Here is a 23,346-nt window from a genome sequence, read left to right on the forward strand (position 1 = left end):
GCCATTATAGTATAACACTATTTACATTAATAAATTTTGATATTTTTATTTTATTAAAAATTTAAGACTTTGTTTTGTTGTATTATATTATTTAATTTGTAATAAAAATAATAATTAAAATAATTAATCTTGAGACTTTTAAGAGATAAATATTATCAAAAGTAAAATTAATTTTTCAAAATATTAAAAAATAATGTATAAGTTATAATTGATTTTAATTTAAATAAAGAATCAATTTTTTAAAAAGAAAAATCAGTTTTTGGATAAAAAATTAGTTTTTTAAATAAAAATAGATTTTTATAATTAATTTTTTTTCATGTAAAAGCTGATTTTTTTTAAATTGATTTTTTATTTAAAATTAAATTGACTTATTAACCTAAACAAATTTTTTATTAATAAAAATTAAAATTATTTTTTATTAATCTTAACCATATATAATCCTACATATTAATAATAAATTTAAAAATAAAATAATTATATTTATAAATTTTATTTTAATATAAATACTATTATATAATTTTTTTTAAAATTTCTGCCCCTCCAAAAAAAATTTTCAAACTTCGCCACTGTATATATTATCAATTCGTTCCCCCTAAAAATAGTGTTGTTGGTAAGAGATTATTAGGATAAGTGTAGCAAATTCATGGTTTATAAAAACTAATATAAGAAATAGTGAAATACGAAGAATAATATAGGGAGGAAGGGGGCAATGGCTCCAAACTTTAATTTTCCTTTTTTTTGTAAGTTACACTAAAATTTAGTCTAATCTCTCTTAAAATTTGTATTTCTTTTTATTACGAAATTAATTTTTATCCTTTTCTGAATTTAATATAGCTCTATCTCTAATACAGTATATCAACAAATAGAAAGAATAATATACACACACAAAAAAAAAGAAAGAAAAAAAAAACAAAAAAGTATTTATTTCCCAAAGGAACAGCCTCGTGTCGTGGCAACCTTATTACTACCATGACCATGCTGCTGCAACTGCATGATGATGATGATTATGATATGAGTTATCCATGCACTATTATGATATGATGGCTTGAATTTTGTTTTGTTTTTTGCTTTTTTTTTCTTTACCATTATTGCCCTATACTCCCGCATGGACAGAACGCCAAAGAAGAAGAAAACGTGTAGGTATAAAACTTCCAGTTAGTTGCCAGCAAAATATTAATACAACCGCGTTCATATATATATATATATATATATATATATATATATATATATATATATATATACTTCTATAAAATAGTAGAAAATAGAAATCAATAAGAGAAAACAAAAAGTCGCATTTTTTTTCGAATGGTGGTTACTACGAAAATATTTTGATACGAAAATAATATTTTAAATAGTTAAATTGCCTGATATATTTTATTAATTGTATTTAACTAAATTATTTAATGATTCACAATAATATATTTATATAAAAATATTTTTAGAGGAATAACCATCTTTTTTAATTTTGTTTTTATCTGATTTTTATATGTGCACGATTACTTTTTTGCATATACATGTTTTGTATATATTTTATTTTAATATTAAAATTAATAGATAAAAGTGAAAAATATTAAAAATTATACCATAAATAAAATGTAATTAAGAAAATTGTATAAAACGAATTGTTAAAGTAGTATTTTTCATTTAGAGATGGACCATACCAGTGGAGGCAGATCATAAATCCATGTGGCAGCTGAGCATGATTAGATCGATATTATAAGTGGTACAAAGTATTCCATTTGTCTTTTTTCAAGAATTAGACAATGCTAATAAATTAGTAAAATTTATTATTTTTAATTAATAATTAATTAATAATATTTAAAAATATTTAAAAGTATTGATTAATACAAAATTAAATTATTGACTTTGAAATTTTTTTATATTTAAAAATATTACTTAAATATATGATGTTAGAATATTAAATTAAAAATATTAAATTATTTACTAAAAGCGTAGATTTATATAAACTAAAATTATTAATTTTTAAATTTTTTAATTGAAAAATTGATTAAATATATATTAATAAAAAAGACAAAAAATATTAATTTTTTAATTTATTTACAAATAAATACCACTACTTATTGTATTATTTTAGTTTTGTCATAAATTAAAATTTTATTTAAAAATTTATTATTGATTAATAAATTACTGTATATACAATTTAAGATTTAAACATCTAACTTTTGCTTATAACACACCTAAGGTTAACTCAATTGAATGCAACTAATATATACGTACGGCAGAACACAAATGATTACTGATCACTCGTTTTATTCATGATTGGATGTAATATGATGTTCGATCCACTTAGCTAACTTAGATCGATATTGCACTTTATTCATCAATGACGAGGGGGTGGATGATTGACGAGTTAAACACTTAAACACTTAAACATAAGATAATGACTTTAATTAATTGATAGAAAAAGTTCAATTTGATATTAGGCGGCGGAGCGAGACGGCATCCATGAATCCACGGTCATTACCCATAGCTTCCAATATCTCATAGGAAAGACAAACCTCAATGTCAACACCATCTTCCGCCCCAGCAAAAACCGTTATCTTACCATGGCTCTTGTTCCCCGCTCCGCTTCTCACCGCCACCGGTTTCCCCCACCCGAAATCATTCCCATAAACATCAAACCTTGGCGAACTGCTTGTCACTAAAGCATTGCCAGCCATCCCTCCCTCCGTCAGAAGCCTAGGGTTCTTCACCCAACCCCTATAATAACTCTTCATCTTCTCCTCCGTGTGCAAATCAACTATCTTTCTCATCTCCAACGCACCCTTTCCAAGCCCTCCTTCTAGAAGCTCTTTAACCTTCATGCTCACTGTTCCATCCTGCACCGCATTCCCAAAATAGTTTTCCGCCAATGCCGGACTCTTCATTCTCCCCCTACCACCTATCAGCAACCTGTAATTCACCTCTTCGTCGGGCTCAAGACCCTGGTTCCGAACCACGGATCTCCACAGGTGAGTCAAAAGCGCTTGCAGCGAAGATATTTTGTTTTTGCTTTCGCCTTCAATTTCTGCCTTGGCTTTTGTCTTGAGCTCAGCGATCTTGTCTTTACTGAAATGGAAAACTCTCTCGCGTTGCAGTTCTGAGACGAAACCGTAGTAACCACTTTGGATCATCTTCTCCTTCGTCAAAGGAACCCGTATGGCAGACGCGGAGCAGCCATGGCCGCTGTCAAGGAACCAGCGTTCAAGCACGGGAGGCTTGGACAATTTTTCCGAACCACGTGAGATCTCAGCCCACGAGTTCATGAAATGCCAAAAGGAAGTTCCGTCTCCAACAACGTGGTTCATGGTGCACCCGATGAAGTAACCGTCGTTGAGCTCCGTGACTTGAACCGCCAACAACGGCTTGGTTGTTCCTTCGTGGTTTCTAACCCTGTTGAGCGGGAACAAAGAGTGCACAAAGTGTGGAGTGTAAACGGAACTAACGATATCGTTAACGGAGTAGTCACCCGCAACTGCATGGACAAACAGCGCTCCGGAGTTGTTGCAAATAACGGAAACGGAGGAAGTGTTGTCGTCATGTTCCGTAACGGAAAGGCGGCCCGCAAGAGGTGGGAAGAAAGAAAGGGTGGATGAAAGGGAATGTTTGAGGTGTTGGATTATGATCGGTGGAGTGACCGGGTCGTTACGGTAGAGGAGGCCCTTTTGAATGGGATCAACTAGGAGGAGTTGGAGATCCCATGGAGTTAACTGAATCTCCTCCTCCACCGTTGAAGCTTTGTTTGCTGCATGGATTGTACTTGTTGAAATGACTTTCACACTTGCCATATCTATGTGTCACAAAATCTAAATTATCATAGACTTAGCCGTATATATATATATATGAGAAATTATATTGGTTTTTTAAACGAAAAATGAAAATTAAACCATATTTTTATTTTGAGAAAATGCCATTCTCTTTTCCTCCTGAGAGATGTTAAAATGACACTCTCCTCCTCTCTATTTATAAAATATACATTTCCCTCCTCTATAACCTTTAAAAAAATCCCTCTTTAATCCATTTTAAATTGTGTTAACTAATGTTAACTTTATTATTTTTTTGAAAAACAAAATTATTTTTACAAAAATATCCTTTAGTAAAAAATTTTATTTTTTTGTCATTAAATTTTGCTTACTAAAATACCCTTTAATAAATTATTTTTTTATTGATTAAATTATATTTTTACTAAAATATTTTTAAAAAATTAATAATTAAATTATTTTTTATAATATACCCTTCAATAATTTTTTTGAGAGATTACGTAATTTGAGAGATTACATAATTCAAAAAAATTTTAATATAACAAGAGTGAAAAATGAGAAAGGAAAATGACTGCTATTTGTGCTTTGAAGGTTGTCCTTGGAGGATTCATGCTTCTCCTTCTCCAGATGGTATTGCTTTTATGATCAAGAGTTATGAGTCAAGGCATATTTGTATTAGAAAATTTGAGAAGAGAAATGCTAATTCTACATGGATAGCAAAAAAGTTAAAACAATCTTTAAATGCTGATCCAAATATGAGCTTAGTTAGTAATCTGGAACTGTGAGAGAATTGGAATCCTAACTCAGAAATTGAGTTTAGTTAGTAAATAAATATAAAGGGATAGTATGGTAAATTAGAATATTAATTTTATTGAATAAAATATTTAATTTTTTTAAATGAAATATTCTATTAATATTTTTAACTAAATGGATTAAACTATATATTTTACAAATAGAGGGGAGAGGAGTGTCATTTTAATATCTCTCAAGAGAGGGAAGTGTCATTTTCCCTTTTATTTTTGCGTGAAGCGGATGTGGGGTGCGTGAAGCGGATGTGGGGTTAGGTTTTAGATTGCTTTAAGTTAGCGAATGAACATGTAGGATATAAGATGCGTTTGTTTTTGTTTAAGAGAATAAAATAAGATAAGACATAAATAATAAATACATAAAAATTAATGTTGTTATATTTTATTTAATAATAAATTAAATATAAGAAAGAGTTAATTATAAAAGTAATTTATTTTTTATGAATTTAATTTTAATATATTATTAATATACAATAATTTTATATGTATATTTAATTACGTAATACTATATTATTAAAAATAATTATTATTTTTATTATTACGTAAAAACAGATATAATTATATGATTATATAAATATTTTATATTTTTATTATATTAAAATTAAACTCTTTTTTATATACAAAAAGGTTTAGAAAAAAATAATGATAATAAATATATTTATAAAATATTGATAAAAAGGTAAATTGTGTTTTTTTAATATTTTTATATAATTTCTATCGGATAGAATATAAAATACATTAATTTAAAATTTTTAAATATAATAATATATATCTATATTTATGTCTCATATATTAAATATAATTTTATATTTTTATCATTTTATTTCAATATCTTATACATATAAACAAATTTAAAACCGAATCCTAAACGAACAATTATCACATGTTTGTAAATAAAACAACAAAATGTGTACACACCTTTAGATGTTCTAAATTTAAATAATGATTAGTTTTAAATTTGTTCCAAAACATAAAGTCATGTCCAATAAAAATAAACAAAAATATTTGGTAACTAAAGAAAATTAACTAAAAACAACCATAACTTGCCTTATTTAGTATTCATTAATTGTTGCGATAATTAATGAATGCTAAATAAGGCAAGTTCTGACTGTTTACCTAAAAATAAAAAGCTCAATCAAAAGGGATGGTCTCTATTGTTTATCCAACCTCTTGAAGAGATCGGACAGATAAAAGGAGTTCAGTTTTACTTATCCAAATAAGTAATTGTCACCGCAAATATATCATACTATCTTTAACTTCATTAAAAGATAGATCTTAACAAACTCTCAAAATAAAAAGAACGGTTCTCTATAAATAAAGGTGGAACTACTCAAAACAGTAGTTAACAACTCTACTATAAATACGCTGACACTCCTCATGTATACTCATATTCTAATCTACTAAAAACATGCTTAAAACCCTTGCTAACTTAAGCATCGGAGTCTCTTGCAGGTACGACCCCCAACTCCTCACGAGAAACTCGGACGACGCCATCTCGGCACCAGGACAAGTCGGATGCTGTCTCAGAAGGAGTCTGAACCTCACGTCCAGGTCCAAATCAACGTTTCAGGCAATTCTCGGAACATTAGCGTCGTTGTTGAGGACCTATAATTCAACCCATGATAATGGGCGGACGATCAATATAAAGACGATCACACTGCATCAGAATTGGAGCCCCACTATGATGATCTCATGTAAGACCTATAACTTTTGAAAAATATTATTATGAATCAATTTCAATTTATTTATTTATTAAAGATCTTAATTTCAGAAATTATTTTATTAAAGGTAATTAAATAAAGTTTTGATTATTAAATTATAACTTTTATGTAATTTTATAATTATTGGATAATTATTATATTTAAATTGTAAAGATTAATAATTGTAAAATAATAATAATTTTATATGAATTGATTTAAATAATTGATATTTTGAAGTTTAATATTTTAATTTTTAGCAATAAATAAAATTAATTATATTATCTCTAGTTACTGAATTAGAGTATTTATTTGAAAATAAATTTTAAGTTGATAATTAAATAGTATTTTTATAAATATTATTATTGGATTAAAAATTAATTTTCAATTGCTCTATTATCCCTAAATTTAATAAAATCACTATACCACTCTTACTCCTTTTTAATTCAAAGAAACCCTAATCCTAAAACAACCCACACACTCTTATTAAAATCACTATACCACTCTTACTCCTTTTTAATTCAAAGAAACCCTAATCCTAAAACAACCCACACACTCTTATTAACCATAATTCAAACACTCAGCCACCACCCCTTGTGTCTCTCAGTACCGTAACCGCCTCACCATCATCCTCACACCAAACATGCACACACTCACAACATAGGAAGAGAGGAGGAGATGACGCTGGCTGGGATCTCACTGTCGTTGCCGTTGTCGTCAAGAGTGTTAGGAGGGAGAGAGAGGGACGAACTCGCAAGGAAGAGAGAGGAGGTTGTACCATCGCTGCTGGAAAGGAGGGTCTCCGTTGAAGCCTTTGTGCGTCGCTGTTGCCGAAGAGGGGAAGGAGGAGCTGCGTCCCGTCGCGTTAGTCATCGTTGTGCTTTTTGGTAGCCGATGAGGGAGTCGTAAAAAGTGTAGCCATCGCGGGAAAGGGGACGTGCGAAAGGGGGGCCATCACGTTTTGCCTGTGCCGCTGTCGTCGAGACCATTGTCGCCGCCATTGGAGACGCCGATTGCCACTATTGCTTGTGAGAGAGAGAAACGCGTGAAGTCGTGCCATGGAGAGGGTTGTTTTCGCCGTTGACAGAATTTGCAAGAGTTGCTCGAAGGTTGCCGCCGTGTCTGTGGCCGTTAAGAACGGCATCATGGCCGCCAGGACCACTGCTTGGGCCGCTACGGTTCGGTACATTTGTTTTTCCTCAGTTATGGTAAGTGTTTCGTTTCGAAACCCTTGAAAAATAGTATTTTGTTAGGTTTGACTAAAGATTCTAAGGTTTTGATAATGTAAGATCGAATTACGGTCTTTGCATGTTGCGATTGAAGCTGCTGCAGAAGTAAGATGAAGTTGTGGTTGCGGCTATCGCTGTTGCGGGCCAGGAAAAAAAGGTTTTTACGTGTTTTATAGCTTTTGGGTTTCGACTATTTAAGGTAGGGGCGGTTTCATTAAACTCATTTTATTCCAAAAAATTGTTATAAATCAAATAACATATTTTTTATAATTATTTGAGTCTTATGAATTGAATTGAGTTGCCTTAAATGAATGTGATTGCTTGCTTTATTGGTTTATTGATCGATTAGAGATGTTTAGTTGGATTTTGTAATTGATTTAAGGTTGTTACGATGATGATTGGATTGTGGATGTTTTTTATTATTAAGTTGGCATTGTTGTAGTGAATGAGCTTTGAAAAATAGTTTATGAGTTTGAAAGAACTTGAGATATGAAGATGACTATGATGAGTTGATAGTTTGCCGAGTACTATATCCCAAGAATAATAGTATGCAGGGCACTATATCTTTGGATTGATTCATGATGATATATTGATTGGTAAGTCACTATGCGCCTCGGATAAGGATGGTGGTGAATCCCGCTTGTCGGGTAACGGCGCCGACGTAGGGGTTGTGGCAGTCTCCTGCCTATGTTCAGATGTGAGGGCTGGAATAGTATCCCACTTGCATAACATTCTCTGCTGTAAGAGGGTGCACGACACTATATCCATAGGATGCGCATGATAGTGAGTCGGGCACTATATCCCTGGGTTAACAGTGTGCATGGCACTATTTTCTTGGGTGCACAAGAGTGAGCAGGACACTAAATCCCTAGGCGTGGTAAAAAGGCAACATCTTAAAGGATGTGTCAGATTGACAACTTTGAACCGACAATGTAATATCACAGCCAGTAAGACATGCATGCATCATATGCATATATGTGATATTGTTTGGGTGTATATATTGTATTTGGTTTGCCTATGTGATTAATTCTGTTTAACTGCTAATTGCTATACGTGATGTAATTGTTTTTTATTGTGTTTAGACTGTGTTACTTGTGATTGTAATTGTTGGTTCGGTTTATGGTGATTGGAGTGTGATGATTTTGTGTTGGGTCGAAAGTCGTGATGTGATATTATGTTGGGATGGAAGATGTGATTTGGTTATGTTTGGACCGGGGACCATGATTGGATGAATCAATGGTAAGTTGGATGAAATTACTCCTTTGGTACATGTAGTGAAAGGTTACGAGATATTGTGTTTAATTGGAGTTTTTATAAGTTCGAAACATGAATCTGGATTTTTGGTAATTAACTTAAGGTTTTTGAAAAGGTTTGGTTTTGGATAATTAATAATTGGTTTTCAAAAAGATTCATAAGACGAGCGATTATCACTGCAATCGAAAAAAAGTTTTCTTTTAAATATTCTCTTATGACAATTCTTAAAAATCCTCTATTGAGAACCAATAAGGATGATGTTCTCACCTGCTACAGATTTCCCTTTTTAGGAGGACGAAGAGTTAAAGGAGCTTCTCTCGGGCATCTGATTGTATTCTATATTATTGTATATACAGTTATAGTTTTTTTCTCACTTTTATTATTATATTTGTAAGAGGGATAAAAGTTGTAATTATATGTAAGTATATTTGTAACAAGTTGGTTGTATAAGAAGTTTTGTATGTATATGTATATATATAAGAGGATTGTGATTTGAATGGGGTGTTATATGTATATTTGATTGAAATAAAAAGTACTTCTGATTTTTCAAAGAAAACAGCGATACGATTTCGAGTTAAAGGCTCATATCTTATTATTAAATATATAGAGGTCATCGTAATATTCTCGCTATAAGAGCAGCGCAACCTATAACAACCTAACTTTTTGAAAATTAAATAATAAGTTATTTACGATTTTATATTTGTCGATAATTTTATTTAAAAAAATTATTTTTTAAGAGTAATTAAATTAAATTTTAAGATATTTTAAATTTAAAATTCATTAGAATTTTTAGTTTATTTTATTTTAATAAAATATTTTAAAAAAGATAAAATTATTATTATTATTATTAAAGTTCAAATAAAAAAAAAAAAAGAAAGAAGGAGGAATTGGCCGAAGCCACAAAGAAAACAAAGAAAAGAAATAAGATGCTTATATGTGTGTACATATATATATATGACACATGTTTCATTTTTATTAATAACCAATGACATCTAAATCTCCTCCATGTGTAACATTTCTCCTAAAGCATCCTAATCGGCCATGCATGTTTCATTTTTGGATAAGGCAAGAGAGAAAGAACCGAGAGAGAGAAAAAAGAAACCGTGAATTTTTTTGAGCTTTGGACCTCGATTTTTTACCATTTGTAATCTCAATTAAAAATTTAATCTAATAAAAGTATTTATATTTTTTTTTATATGTTGGTGTTATCTTTATCCGATAAAAGTTGATGGTGACGTAACTCTTTTTTTTCTTAAGTTTGGCCGATTAAAATTTTAGGAGGCACAAACGATTTCTGACGTTTTTCTCTTCAGCAGTTCGATTATAAAATTTTTTCAGAGTTTTTGTTGATTTTGATTTCGTACGGAAGTAAGGAGTTCGTTTTAAAAGTATAAGTTTTTAATTCATGAATGCTCAAAAGTTTAATGAGTAATTGAAAATAATTTATAACTGTTGGATTGGTTGAATGACGAATTTGTGTTGAATTTGTGACTATGAAAATAATTAAATTTGATGAATATGTGTTTGATTTACTGAATGTTTGAGAATGCTAAAGATTTTGATTTTTAGTTGGGTGTGATGAGAATTGTCGAAACTGTGGCTGTGAATAAAGTATGTGTATGCTTTGATAAAATGATGCAAAAATTGAGAATAGTGCATGAATTGAGATAAGTTAAGGAATGATGAAAGTGAAGGAGCCTGAAAGGGTGTGAAGTTTATTTTAAAGAGAGGTTCTGTCCAAGTTCTTGTAAAAATGTACGAAAAAATGATTTTATTTTAGAAACCTAATTTACAAGCTTATTTTGAGAAATAACTCTATATTTAAAAAAAATCTGGTTTACATATTTATTCATATTGAGAAAAAGGTCTTTGTATTAAAATTTTGATTTATTAGCAATAAATTGAGAGGTGAAAAAGATTTTGATATTGGAATTGGTTAAATTTCAGATTTGTAAATGTTTTGTATACTAGACTTAGGTGGTTTGATTTATTGGAAGTGACCTTTGAGAATTAAAAATGGATTTACAATATTGAATTTGATTTGTTTGAATTATCAAGAAGGACTTTTGAGAACTGAAAATGGTTTGGTAGGGACCCTTGAAGGATGGCAAAACTCGAAATTTTTAGAAAATGTTGCAGAAATTTTTATAAAATTTCGAGACTTGTTTAAAACGTTATCTAAAGAAAAGTTGAATTTAAAAAACTATATTATTTGTTTTCGATTGGTTAAGAAAAGAATAAATTATGCTATAATTTTGAATTGTGGAGAAAAGCATTTTGTTATGAGGTCATTTATTAAGGAAATGAATTTTCTTTAATTAAACGTTAAAAAAGTTTTGGTATATGAAAATTAAAGGTTTTACTACTAAGACTGAAAGTATACCTATATGATGATATGGAGGTAAGAGATTATTTGGTGATGTGGAGATATGAGTAATTAAGCGGTGATATGGAGGTATGTTTAATAATGGTGATGCGGATGTGTGTATATGTAATTGGTGATGTGGAGGCATAATAAAGAGAAAGAAAATGAGAATCCATGTATGAAAGAGATAACTGAAATAGATAATGAATCATGAAAAGAGTATGTCGAATGAGCCTTGTGCAATAGTGCTAATGCGGAAGTGCCTACCTGACTGATAGCCTAAGATTGCTAATGTTTGTCTGCCTAATTGATAGCATATGGTATGTTGAATGGGCCTTTGTACTAAATTGCTAATGTGAAAATGCCCGCCTAACTGATAGCCTAAGGTTGTTAATGCGGGAATGTTCGCCTAACTGATAGCCTGTTTCTTACCGTGATGCCAAGATATCCTAATTGACATGGGTTCACCTATGATGATAATTGTACCTAACTGACACGGTAAAGAAACTATATTCGGGGTTCACCTCGAGTAACGTTGGGTTGCGGGTAGACAACCGACGTGTGAGCTCATGGCCTGCTTAGGACAGACATGCATCATATTGTTTGCATACTTGCATTTGATTGTGTTTTGCTTGTTGTATTATCTCTGTGATTGTGCTGGTTGTCTTATTCTTCCTCGCTTGTGTGTTCAATTGGGTCTCTGGTATTATTAGGTTATGTAGTAAAGTGATTAAGAATTAATGTTATGAATAGGTTTTGTTTTAAGTTTAGAAATTTCAAAGAAAGCAATTAATTGTCTAAAGTAAAATTAAAAAGCATTTTCAAAGGCTTCATAAAAGAATAGTTTTATTGAGTAAAGTCAATTATTCGCTTTTTGTTTATTAACTCTACGGTATTCACTTTCCATACTGAGAACATGCGAGGACGACGTTCTCACCCCCTTATAGATCTTCTATTTCAGCAACAGATTCAGGAATCCTTAGTGCGGAGTGGCGACTGAACACTAGAGCTTTATGTACATACGTATCCGTATCTTCTCTATTTGGTTTAGTCTTAGACTTTCTCCTCGCCATTTATTATCTTTGATTTTTAGAAGGGTAGGACTTGTATTGGAGAAACTTGAAATAAGCCTATGTATATAATGTTATGTGAATATGTATATCTTTGTGATTAAGTGGTTAAGAGTAAAATTTTCGTTTTCATAATTAAAGTTTCAGTTCGTATTCGCAAAGGCTCAATATTGAATAAAGATGATATAAAATAAAAAGGTTTAGAGGTAAGTAACGCCTAAACTTTTAGTACGATCATGAGGTGCTAAGGGTGTTACACAACCAAAAGTGTGACATTCTGATAGTGAGAGTGTTACATCTCACCCTTGCAATACCTCCTCCTCGGGAAGGAACACACATTCCCTACGAAGAAGGGACTTCATAAAATTCCCAACCAAGGCGGATCAATCAGAAGTCTATGTGCCAGAAGACGAAGAACCTCCCTATCTAATAGAGATACTAAGTTTAGTCCACGGATATCGTGGACAATTGGAGCAACTTGAACTAGAAGCTGAACGACAACGGAAAGCAGAACGAGAACTGCAAAAGGAGGTACGACGATGAAAAGAAATAGAAAGAAATATCTTAAGATTGGAAGTTGACCTTCGAAGATAGAGTAGTCGCGCGGATAAGGAAGAAAGCCCTCTGGAAGGTGAAGATGAGTTTGTTGAAGAGATCTTACGAGCTAGAGTACCAAGAAATTTCAGAATTCTCGATATAGATCTCTATGATGGAACGACTGACCCGAGGCATCATCTTAGCAATTTCAAAAGTTGGATGTACCTAACTGACATCTCTGATGCTACTCATTGTAAGGCCTTCCCGACGACCCTAACCAAAGCCGCGATGAAGTAGTTTGATAACTTATCTCCCAGGTCGGTAACTTGTTTTGACGACCTGAAGAAAATTTCTTACTAGATTCTCAATTCAGAAGGATAAGGTGAAGTATTCCCCGAGTTTTCTAGGAGTTGAGCAAGAAATTGGAGAGACACTCTGAGATTACACGGAAAGATTCAACAAAGCATGTTTGGAAATACAAAACTTACCTACTGAAACAGTTATAATGGGACTAGTTAATGGCATTAAAGAAGGGCCGTTCTTTCAGTCCATATCCAAGCGACACCCGACTTCCTTGTACGAAGTACAAGAATGGACAGAGATATATATCAACATAGAGGAGAATTCATGACTAAAAGATTTCCTCCCGAGGCCCAGTCTGCCCTATCCACCTTGGAAAAAAGAAAAGGAAGCCAAGAAAAAAGAGGAGTACAACTCGAAAAATCTTCAACGGTATCATAATTATACTGCACTCCAAATTTCTTTTGTAGACGTATACATGGAGATATGTCACACTGAGAAGCTTCCACCTTCCCGTCCAATCAAACACAAAAGGCATAAATTAGACAGAATATTGCGAGTACCACAAGTTTTATGGACATTCTACTAATGAGTGTTATAACTTAAAGAATGTCATAGAAAAATTGGCCACGAAAGGTCGGCTAGACAGATACTTAGTTGATAGGTCGGAAGACCCAAGGAAATGAAAGAGAGGTGAAGAAGGAGGTCGGCAAGAGCATCTACCTAAAACTCCAGAACAACACTTACACATAATAAATGGAGGATTTGTTGGAAGAGGAATCTCGAAATCATCACTAAAGAGGCATCTTAAAGAGGTGTATCAAGTTGAAAAAGACAATAGAATTCCAGACTTGCCAACCATCTCGTTCACTAAAGAAGATGTTCAAGGGGTAACACCTGGCTATGATGATCCTTGCCAATGCAAACCTCCATATAACCTTAGTGGATCAACGCAGTTCGGCAGATACATTATTTAAATCCGCTTTTGACAAACTCGAACTAGAAGAAAATAATCTAAAAGGCGTATCCAGATAACCTCTTCAGACTGAGGGACATGTTGATCCAACCTCTTGGGTTTATTTCTCTATACACTAATTTTGGAAAAGGCACGAAGTCAAAGGACGTTAAGCATTGACTATATCGTGGTTGACGTCACTTCAACATATAATGCCCTAATAGGTCATACAACCTTAAACCAATTTGCAATAGTTGTTTCTACACCTCATCTGTACATGAAGTTTTTCACTGAGGAGGGAATCACTACCATAAAGGGAGATTCAAAGTTGACACGAAAATGCTACAATGAAAGCCTTAACTTAAAAGGTAGCCCGGGAGGAAAAGAAGTTAACACTATCGAGCTTAGAGGTGTTTGAACTCGAGAAGAACTACGCTTCCAACCTGCAGGAAATGTAGAAGAAGTGCAAATCGGAGATCATCCTGAAAAGACAACGAATATAGGGGCTAACCTGGAAGGAGGTCTAAAAGCACAACTCATAGACCTCATACGAAGAAATTCCAACCTCTTCACTTGGAAAGCCTCCGATATGCCTAGTATAGATCCCAACTTGGTGTCTCATAAGCTCGCTATATACCCGGGTTCCATACCTATTCAGCAAAAGCGTTGAAAACTCAAGCCCCAAAGGACACAGGTTGTGGAAGAACAAGTGCAAGCTCTATTAGAAGCAAGATTCATAGGAAAAGTAAGATATTCATTGTGGCTGGCTAATGTGGTCCTAGTAAAGAAACAGAATGGAAAATGGAGGATGTGCAGTGGAGGATGTGCATAGATTACACCGACCTCAACAAAGCTTACCCCAAGGATCCATACCTTCTCCCCAATATCGACGCTTTAGTCGACCCAGCCTCAGGTTATCGGTACTTGTCTTTTATGGACGCCTACTCGGGATATAATGAAATTCCGATGTATAAGCCAAACCAAGAAAAGACCTCTTTTATCACTCTTAAAACTAACTATTGTTGTGTAGTAATGCCTCTTTGTTTAAAAAATACCGGAGCCATATACCAGTGACTGATGAATAAGGTGTTTTTCCCTCACATAGAAAAACTTATGGAAGTCTATGTGGACGACATGCTTGTCAAAACTAAAGATGATCTAAACCTCTTGTCTAACTTCTCTAAGGTATTCTCCACAATCAGAAAACATGAAATGAGACTAAACCCCTCAAAATGCACTTTTGCGGTGAAAGTTGGAAAGTTCTTAGGTTTCATGCTCATTTAAAGGGGGCATAGAAGCAAACCCGGACAAGTACATAACAATACTAGAGATGAAAAATCCGACTTGTCTCAAGGAAGTCCAATAGTTAAATGGAAGGTTGGTGGCGCTATCCAGATTTTTAGCAGGGTCAGCATTGAAGTCCCTTCCCTTATATTCAATCCTTAGAAAGAGGAAGCAATTTGAATGGTTCCAAGAGTGTGAACAAACCTTTCAAAGCTTTATAGCATTCTTGGGCCAACCACCCATACTCACTTGACCTATTACGAGAGAAGAGCGCGTCCTCTATCTGACAATGGCGAGCTGAGCTATAGCTTCAGCCTTGATCTGAGAAGATGAAAATGGGCAACAACCTATCTACTTTGTCCGTAAAGCTTTACAAAAAGCAGCGCTGAACTATCAATAGATAAAAAAATTTGTATATGCTTGTATTCTCATCTCTCAAAGGCTCCGACTTTATTTCTAAACTCACACTATAAAAATTCGTATTAACCCAAATATACAGGCAGACAAAAAATAGTAAATTAAATTAATATTCAATAATTACAATATCAATTGTAATAATTGACAAAATACATGAGAAAAAATGTAAGAAAATCTAAATTCATCATATTAACGGGCACATATCTTGTTCTTTTAGTTGATGCTTCTAGGGTTCTTCCCGTGTGAGAAGCTTCTTTCGTTTATTTCCTTCCCTTTTTTTTTATGCCTTCCTTTAGTTCATGTACTATAAGGAGAAAAAATATAAGTAAATTATTTTTTGGAGTGCTATATAGTAGCAAACTAGCTAGTAATAAAGTTAGAGTCATGTCAACATCTGTTTTAAAGACATATTTTAAGAATAATATAAAAAATATTTTATTAAAAATAAGTTTTTATATTTATAATACATTAAATGTATAAAAAAATTAAAAAAAAATTATTTTTAAAATATATTTTTAGGACGCAAGATAATTACACCCATAAAGTTATAGGATTAATAATGGAATTGATAAGAAAAATGATGCATAAAAAAACGATGTCACTAGATTCAATGATCTTTGAAATAATTGATGATGATAATTTATTCATTACAATAAAATTGCGTACGTCAAATCATGAGCATTATAATGATCACCATTAAGTATTACTGTATTAGGTATAATAAAGTTTATATAAATTTATACTGTTTTCATTTTTTCGAAACTTTGTGTGACTACTGTTCCATTTTAGTCAAGCCAGATTTCCAATTTTGCATAGAAATCACATGTACATTTTTTTTAAATACAAATTCCAATGTAGGAAAGGAAAAAAAAGAACGAATATGAACCGAATAAAAAAGCTAAAGACGAAAAAAGAAAACGGGAAAAGACAGAATACAGGCATGGGAAGGAAGAGGATAAGGTGATGTTTATTAGCACAGTGTACATAATTCAAAATTTTGTTCCCCCGCATTCCCATTCAACATTCACCGTTCACTTGATAAAAAATTAAAAACAGAAAAAAAAAGAAAAACAAAAAACAAAAAATAAGATAAAGAAACAAAAAACAAGAAAAAGTCTCGTCAAGCGGCGGAAAATTGAAAGTGCATTACAAAGATAAAATAATAAATATAGTTTATCTCTCATTTATTTTTTTTTCTTTTTTGGGATATGACTTAGGGTTTCAACTTTCAACTTGCCCCGCCAAATCGCAAGTCCCTTCAGAACCCTTATCCGTTGAATCTGAAGTCTGAAGTTCGGACTACGCATTGTTGCCGGCCAATTCCAGCTGCATGAATCGATCCCCATCCGATTCGCCATTTCCGAATCGGGTCCCGACAAGCTTCGCCAGCATTGTCTCCGTCAATGGCGTCGAAGTCTCCGCCTCTGCCCCCTCATCCGCCTTTCGCCTCTTCTTCTAGATCAGAGCTTCCCGTCGATCCATCCGTATGCTCTCATTCGATTTTTTCATCTTTCCTTCTTTTCACTGCCTTAATCCTCAATGAAGCTCATGCTAGCTCATTACGTTTCGGTTTCGATTATTGTCTATCTTTCTTTCTGTTGTTTCCATTTTAATCCTTCTTCTTTTGAGCTTCGATCTACTTAGAATTGAAGCTTCAATTTGTATATTTTCTGCGCTTGTTTTCAATCGATTGTTGTTGACTTCACACGACTTTCCCCCCTTTCCCCGATGAGGAGCTGAGCTGGATTCTAAGACAGGTTGAGGCTGGATATATAACTGCATTGTATAGAGGGCTGATTATTTGAGTTGCAGTTGGGTTTTCTCGCTCTTATGGTGCTTATTATGTTTTGAATTGATAACCTCAGTGGTTCTTTTGGAGTTTTGGTGATGGAATTTGTGGAGTTTCTGTGTCAGATGGCTAAGCCGTAGTCAAATTATATTTCTTTCCTTAGGTTATGTTTTCCCAATAGCTCCCCATGAACTATGACTGCCTGACTTGTTTGAATTTTTTAATGATGGGGCGGTAAGCAGTAATGTATGTTATATCATATACTATTTGTGTTTCGATGCAGGGAAACAAAGCGGAGGAAGTGACTCCGACAGTTAAAGATGTGTCAATGGTTATTGATTCTTTAAAGAAACAAGTTGCTGCAGAACGAATTGTTTCCGTAAAGGTGTGATAGATTGCCTATGATTATAATTTGTTGATCCGAATTGTAACTTTTGCTTGTTTTGTTGTAATGTGCGAATGTGCATGCTTTTGGATAACAGAAAAGAATGGAAGAAAATAGGCACAAGCTGGTTGGTGTCACAAACCACCTCTGCAGATTGTCAATGGAGAGGATGGCATGTAATGAAACTGATACACATAGAAGTCTGGACCTTTTAACAAAGCGGCAAAAGGATGCAATTGATATGCACAATGGTGTTCTTGCAAGTGATGATGGGGAGAGCAATAGTTATCCTGAAGATGGTCATGGTTCTACAGCAGTTCTTCTGGGATCTAATGTTGCTGTGAAGAATGCTGTTCGTCCTATCAAGTTACCAGAAGTCAAAAGATTACCTCCTTACACCACATGGATATTTCTGGACAGGTAGCATGACATAATCTTATTTTTCTTTTTAAAATATTAAAGGCTCTAGAGCTTAGTGTAAGTTTTTAATTAATAGAAAATTCTTTTATAGTTTGCACTTTGTTCATTAACATATCTTTTGTCAATTGAACCCTACTTCTTATGGGAATGCAAACAACTGAAAGAAATCAAAAGGCTAAAAAAGCCTTAAAAATCTTCTTTTGACACTTTCTTGGCTGTGCTCTATTTTTTGAGCACCAAGTCTCTTCCTGTTAACTTATACCTACCTTTCTACAAGGCATTGATCACCCTTTTTATTGCATTGTAACTTCATCTTTCAATTTATTGTTTTCCAGCTATAATTTTCTCTTATTTTGACTTAAAATTTGATCTTTTGAAGATATTTGTTTTGACAATTCTGGTGCAGAAATCAAAGAATGACAGAAGATCAGTCAGTTGTAGGTCGTAGACGAATTTATTATGATCAAAATGGTGGAGAAGCACTTATTTGCAGTGACAGTGAAGAGGAAATAATAGATGATGAAGAGGAAAAAAGAGAGTTTGTAGATTCAGAAGATTATATACTTCGGTTGGTATAGATTAGTAAACTACTACCATTTCTTTTATGGTTTCACCCTTTCATTTTTCTTTTGTGCATGAGAAATAGTTTTGTGGATTTCATATTATGCGGTTTGATTTTACAGCATGACCGTTAGAGAATTGGGTTTATCTGATACTGTTCTGGACTCCTTGGCTCAATGCTTTTCTAGAAATACTAGTGAAATTAAGGTTTGTTTTTGTCATTCATTGGTATTGTCCTTATTGTATTTACACTTCATCTCCTTCTAGATTATTCTGATGAAAACTGGTCGTAGTGTAAGCGTTCGTCCAGCCGTTTCCCATTTCCTTTGTGCTGGCTTTACAGAGATATGAAACACCGTCAAACGTCTTATACAGGCCAGATATGAAACTCTTAGTAACAAAGACAATGCTGCTAGGGGTTCCAAGAATGGAGATACCGAAGATATTTCTCAAAGTGAAAAGTCTTTTCTGGAAAAAGATCTTGAAGCAGCTCTTGACTCCTTTGACAATCTTTTTTGCCGACGCTGTCTTGTAAGCTTTTATCCCATGGGGGGTTCTGAATAGCCTTCATTTTCTTTTGCTCTTTATATCCCGCCAGCAGCCCTAATGTCAATTTTCACCTTCTCAGGTTTTCGATTGCCGATTACATGGATGTTCCCAGGATCTTGTCTTCCCCGTAAGTTTTATTGATAGGTAATTATCTTCATGAATTTTCCTGCATATTTCTTGACTCAATAAATTCAACAGGCTGAGAAGCAACCTCTGTGGAACCCTCCTGATACTGAAAATGCACCATGTGGGCCGAATTGTTTTAAATCGGTATGCAGTCTCTGCTTTTGATTTGTCTGAAGAATTTTCTGAAACAGTTTACTTAAGGTGCTTGAATTATTTTAGGTACTTAAATCAGGAAGGTTTTCCAAAGCTACCTCTTCTGCCCAGGCTGATGTTGAAGAGAAATGTTCAGGTGGTTCTTCATCTAGGAAGAAGTCTTCTGCTAAAAGGCGCATAAAATGCAGCCAAAGTGAAAGTGCCTCATCTAATGCAAAGAACATATCTGAGAGTAGCGACTCAGAGAATGGGCCTGGAAAGGATGCTGTTTCAGCCTCCCAGTCAGCACCACCTAAAGCTAAACCTGTAGGGAGAGGTGGACTTGGTAAGAGGAACAGCAAGCGGGTGGCAGAACGTGTTCTAGTTTGCATGCAGAAACGGCAGAAGAAAACAGTGGTTTCTGATTCTGATTCCATTGTGAGTGGTTTTCTCAGTTAAGGGATGTGCTTTTAACCTCAATTTTCCCTAAGATAAGGAAGAAACATGCATTTTTATAAAAAAAATGTCAGATACCTTGAAACTATGGTGTAGAAAGAGTGGATTCTTAAAATGAACTCTATGTAAATGCAGGTTGAAGCTCATGATCATTCATCAAATGACATGATCACTGATCCACCTGTCATCAGCAGTGAAGATAATGCAAGGAAAGAAGAGTTTGTGGATGAGAACATTTGTAAACAGGAATCCACTGACAATAAATCTTGGAAAGCTCTTGAAAAAGGACTCCTAGAGAAAGGAATGGAGATATTTGGGAGAAACAGGTCAGCATATGCTTGGGTCAAATGTATTACTTGTGCCTTCTCTGATGCTTACTTTCATGTGAACTTACTTCTTTTCAACACTGTGGCTTGCTGTATGATCTTTTTTTAGCGCTTTTGTTTGGTCCTAACTATTGAGTGTTGATCACCTGGTAAGTAGTAATAGTTTTCTGCTCTTATGCAGCTGCTTAATAGCCAGGAATCTTCTAAATGGTCTAAAGACATGTTGGGAGGTTTTCCAATACATAAATTGGGATGAAGGAAAGATGTCAGGTTCTGCTGGGGATGGTGCAAATTCTCTTGTGGAAGGCTATTCCAAGGTTGCTTTTATTCAACTATAATTAGTTTACTTTTGCTTTGTTCTTTTTTGCTTTCACATGTTGCTCACCTAAGTAGTTGTGGTGGTAATCAATGTAAGGGTAATAATGAAGTGAGACGAAGATCAAGATTTTTACGCAGAAGAGGTAGAGTTCGTCGCTTGAAGTATACCTGGAAATCTGCTGCTTATCATTCAATAAGGAAAAGGATTACAGAGAGAAAGGATCAACCCTGCAGACAGTACAATCCGTGTGGTTGCCAATCAGCTTGTGGAAAGCAGTGTCCATGTCTTCAAAATGGAACCTGCTGTGAGAAATACTGTGGGTAAGCTGTTAACCAACCTGAATAATAACAAGAGGCATGTATTGTATTGCTAATTTTCCACATGCCTTGCTTCCCTTGGAAATTCTGGAGATATTTTTACATACTGTGTTTTGACCTGCCTACATTTTGTGCCAAGATGCCCGAAGAGTTGCAAGAATCGATTTCGTGGCTGTCACTGTGCGAAGAGTCAATGCCGAAGTCGTCAATGTCCTTGCTTTGCTGCAGATAGGGAATGTGATCCCGATGTTTGTAGGAATTGTTGGGTCAGGTGAGATTTCACCATTTCATGGTTTTCTGTATATTACTATGCAATTCATTCATTTATAAATCCCAAATGTGTTATTTCTCATAATCATTGTAAATAATTACCTTACAAACGTGTAACTGTTTTCTTATATAAGTAAATAGATTTATAGAGATGAAAAGGAAAGTTATGGTAGTGGTGATGGTGGAGCTAGTATTACTTGGCTTTTAGCTTCTTTCTTCGGCCTGTTAATGCTGGATTTAAATAAAATAGGGGTTTCAGCAAGAATTTTTATTTTATGTACTTCTTTCAGAACTTTGGTGCATATAAATTCTTTTGATCTCAACTGTATATGTGGAGTGTCTATTTGCCATATTAATTTCTGCCATTTGGGTCAAATTATTATTGCAGCTGTGGTGATGGTTCTCTTGGGATACCTAGCCAAAGAGGTGATAATTATGAATGTAGGAACATGAAGCTTCTCCTCAAACAGCAACAAAGGGTAATTTTCTTTGATTGAATGTTTCTATCTTGTCTCCCTTTCAATCATACACAGCTACATGGACCTGCTTGCTTTCTCAGAAAATATTTTGTTTGAGCAATAGTAGATTGAAATATATTTGGGTTATTAATTGAAAAAAAAAAAAACATTCATTTAATAATACACATATCAAGAACTATACATTTGTTTCTTAATTAATAGAAGTGCTTGAGAAACAAAATTTTCTGTAGTGCTACTGGAGATGTGGGTTTGCATAGACATTTTGGTGTATTCCATCTTGCAATATTCATTCTCAGCGTTTCCATATCTATGATCTTGTGTTTGTAATTAAGTCATTGAAGATGTTCCTTTCTGATCTTCTGTATACAATGATGGCAACCTTATGTAATATGCTTACAGGTTCTTCTTGGAAGGTCTGATGTATCTGGCTGGGGAGCCTTCTTAAAGGTATATACCAAGTTGATGATATTATATTCCAGTGGGTTTGCAACATGCAGTTATCCTTTTACTAATGCAATAAGTTAACCTTCCAGAATAGTGTTGGTAAGCATGAATACCTTGGAGAGTATACTGGAGAGTTAATTTCTCATCGGGAAGCAGACAAGCGAGGAAAGATATATGACCGAGAAAATTCATCTTTTCTCTTTAATCTAAATGATCAGGCAAGTCTAGATGACTGTTTTCTTTCAGTTTTTGTGGTGTGATTACATATTATTTTCGGTTGTTCGTGTATATATGGAATGAAGGGTGAATCATAATTCTTTTGTATTCAGTTTGTTCTTGATGCTTACCGCAAAGGTGACAAGTTGAAGTTTGCAAACCATGCTCCTGATCCAAATTGCTATGCAAAGGTATTCAGTTTTGAATTTCTGATCCTCATCTAATCCTTTTATCATTGTATTTCTCTTCCATTAGTGTCAACATCATTCCCTGTTGCTATCTTCTTAAATTGTTGCAGGTTATTATGGTTGCTGGAGACCACAGAGTAGGTATATTTGCCAAGGAACGGATAATGGCTGGGGAGGAACTGTTTTACGATTATCGATACGAGCCTGATAGAGCTCCTGCCTGGGCTAGGAAACCAGAGGCATCTGGATCTAAAAAAGAGGACGGTGCTCCTTCAAGTGGTCGTGCAAAGAAGCTTGCGTAATGGGAGTTTACTAAAGAATTAAATATCAATTCTTTTGTTATTCTTTCACATATAGAGGAAGCAATCTCATTTATAGTGGAAAGCATTTTTTTAGTTCTTTTGTTCGTGGCAAGCCCATGCAAATATGCAATTGTTGCTGCATAGGTAACTAACTACCATTTAAACAATTCATTCTGATATTAGCGGACTCTTTTCGCTATTCCTGTTGTAACTTGTAAAACACAAGCTTACTGAATCAATTATTCCTTGCCATCTTATCTGAATGGCAAACGGTCAATTCCATTCAGACGAAGATTTCACATAATTATAATGGTTTTTATATCGTTATTCGTTACCCATTCGAAGATTTATTTAAAGATATAATCCGAGCGAGGAAGGATTAGCCTTGATGT

General features: G+C 33.7%; 2 protein-coding genes across 2 annotated transcripts; one reads left to right on the plus strand and one right to left on the minus strand.

Annotated features, from left to right (window-relative positions):
• Positions 1–2,254: 2,254 nt before the first annotated feature.
• On the minus strand, positions 2,255–3,908 carry LOC112800563 (uncharacterized acetyltransferase At3g50280). Its single transcript, XM_025842893.3, has one exon. The coding sequence runs from the start codon at positions 3,786–3,788 to the stop codon at positions 2,430–2,432; it is 1,359 nt and encodes a 452-aa protein (XP_025698678.1). The 5' UTR covers positions 3,789–3,908; the 3' UTR covers positions 2,255–2,429.
• A 12,889-nt stretch (positions 3,909–16,797) lies between these two features.
• Positions 16,798–23,258, plus strand: LOC112800564 (histone-lysine N-methyltransferase CLF). Its single transcript, XM_025842894.3, has 18 exons — positions 16,798–17,159; positions 17,748–17,849; positions 17,947–18,269; positions 18,676–18,837; positions 18,953–19,037; positions 19,206–19,361; positions 19,459–19,506; positions 19,578–19,649; positions 19,725–20,075; positions 20,229–20,419; positions 20,601–20,736; positions 20,835–21,058; positions 21,195–21,326; positions 21,714–21,804; positions 22,204–22,251; positions 22,338–22,466; positions 22,578–22,655; positions 22,763–23,258. The coding sequence occupies exons 1-18, from the start codon at positions 17,079–17,081 to the stop codon at positions 22,952–22,954; spliced, it is 2,601 nt and encodes an 866-aa protein (XP_025698679.1). The 5' UTR covers positions 16,798–17,078; the 3' UTR covers positions 22,955–23,258.
• The last annotated feature ends 88 nt before the right edge of the window (positions 23,259–23,346 follow it).

The sequence above is a fragment of the Arachis hypogaea genome, chromosome 5 (assembly GCF_003086295.3).
Source record: "Arachis hypogaea cultivar Tifrunner chromosome 5, arahy.Tifrunner.gnm2.J5K5, whole genome shotgun sequence".
NCBI classification, from domain to species: domain Eukaryota; kingdom Viridiplantae; phylum Streptophyta; class Magnoliopsida; order Fabales; family Fabaceae; genus Arachis; species Arachis hypogaea.

Coding starts and splice junctions, on each gene's coding strand:
- LOC112800563 (XM_025842893.3), bottom strand. CDS start 3,788: ATGGCAAGTGTGAAAGTCATTTCAACAAGTACAATCCATGCAGCAAAC.
- LOC112800564 (XM_025842894.3), top strand. CDS start 17,079: ATGGCGTCGAAGTCTCCGCCTCTGCCCCCTCATCCGCCTTTCGCCTCT. Junction 17,850..17,946: donor AACGAATTGTTTCCGTAAAG/GTGTGATAGATT, acceptor TTTGGATAACAG/AAAAGAATGGAAGAAAATAG. Junction 19,507..19,577: donor CCCAGGATCTTGTCTTCCCC/GTAAGTTTTATT, acceptor TAAATTCAACAG/GCTGAGAAGCAACCTCTGTG.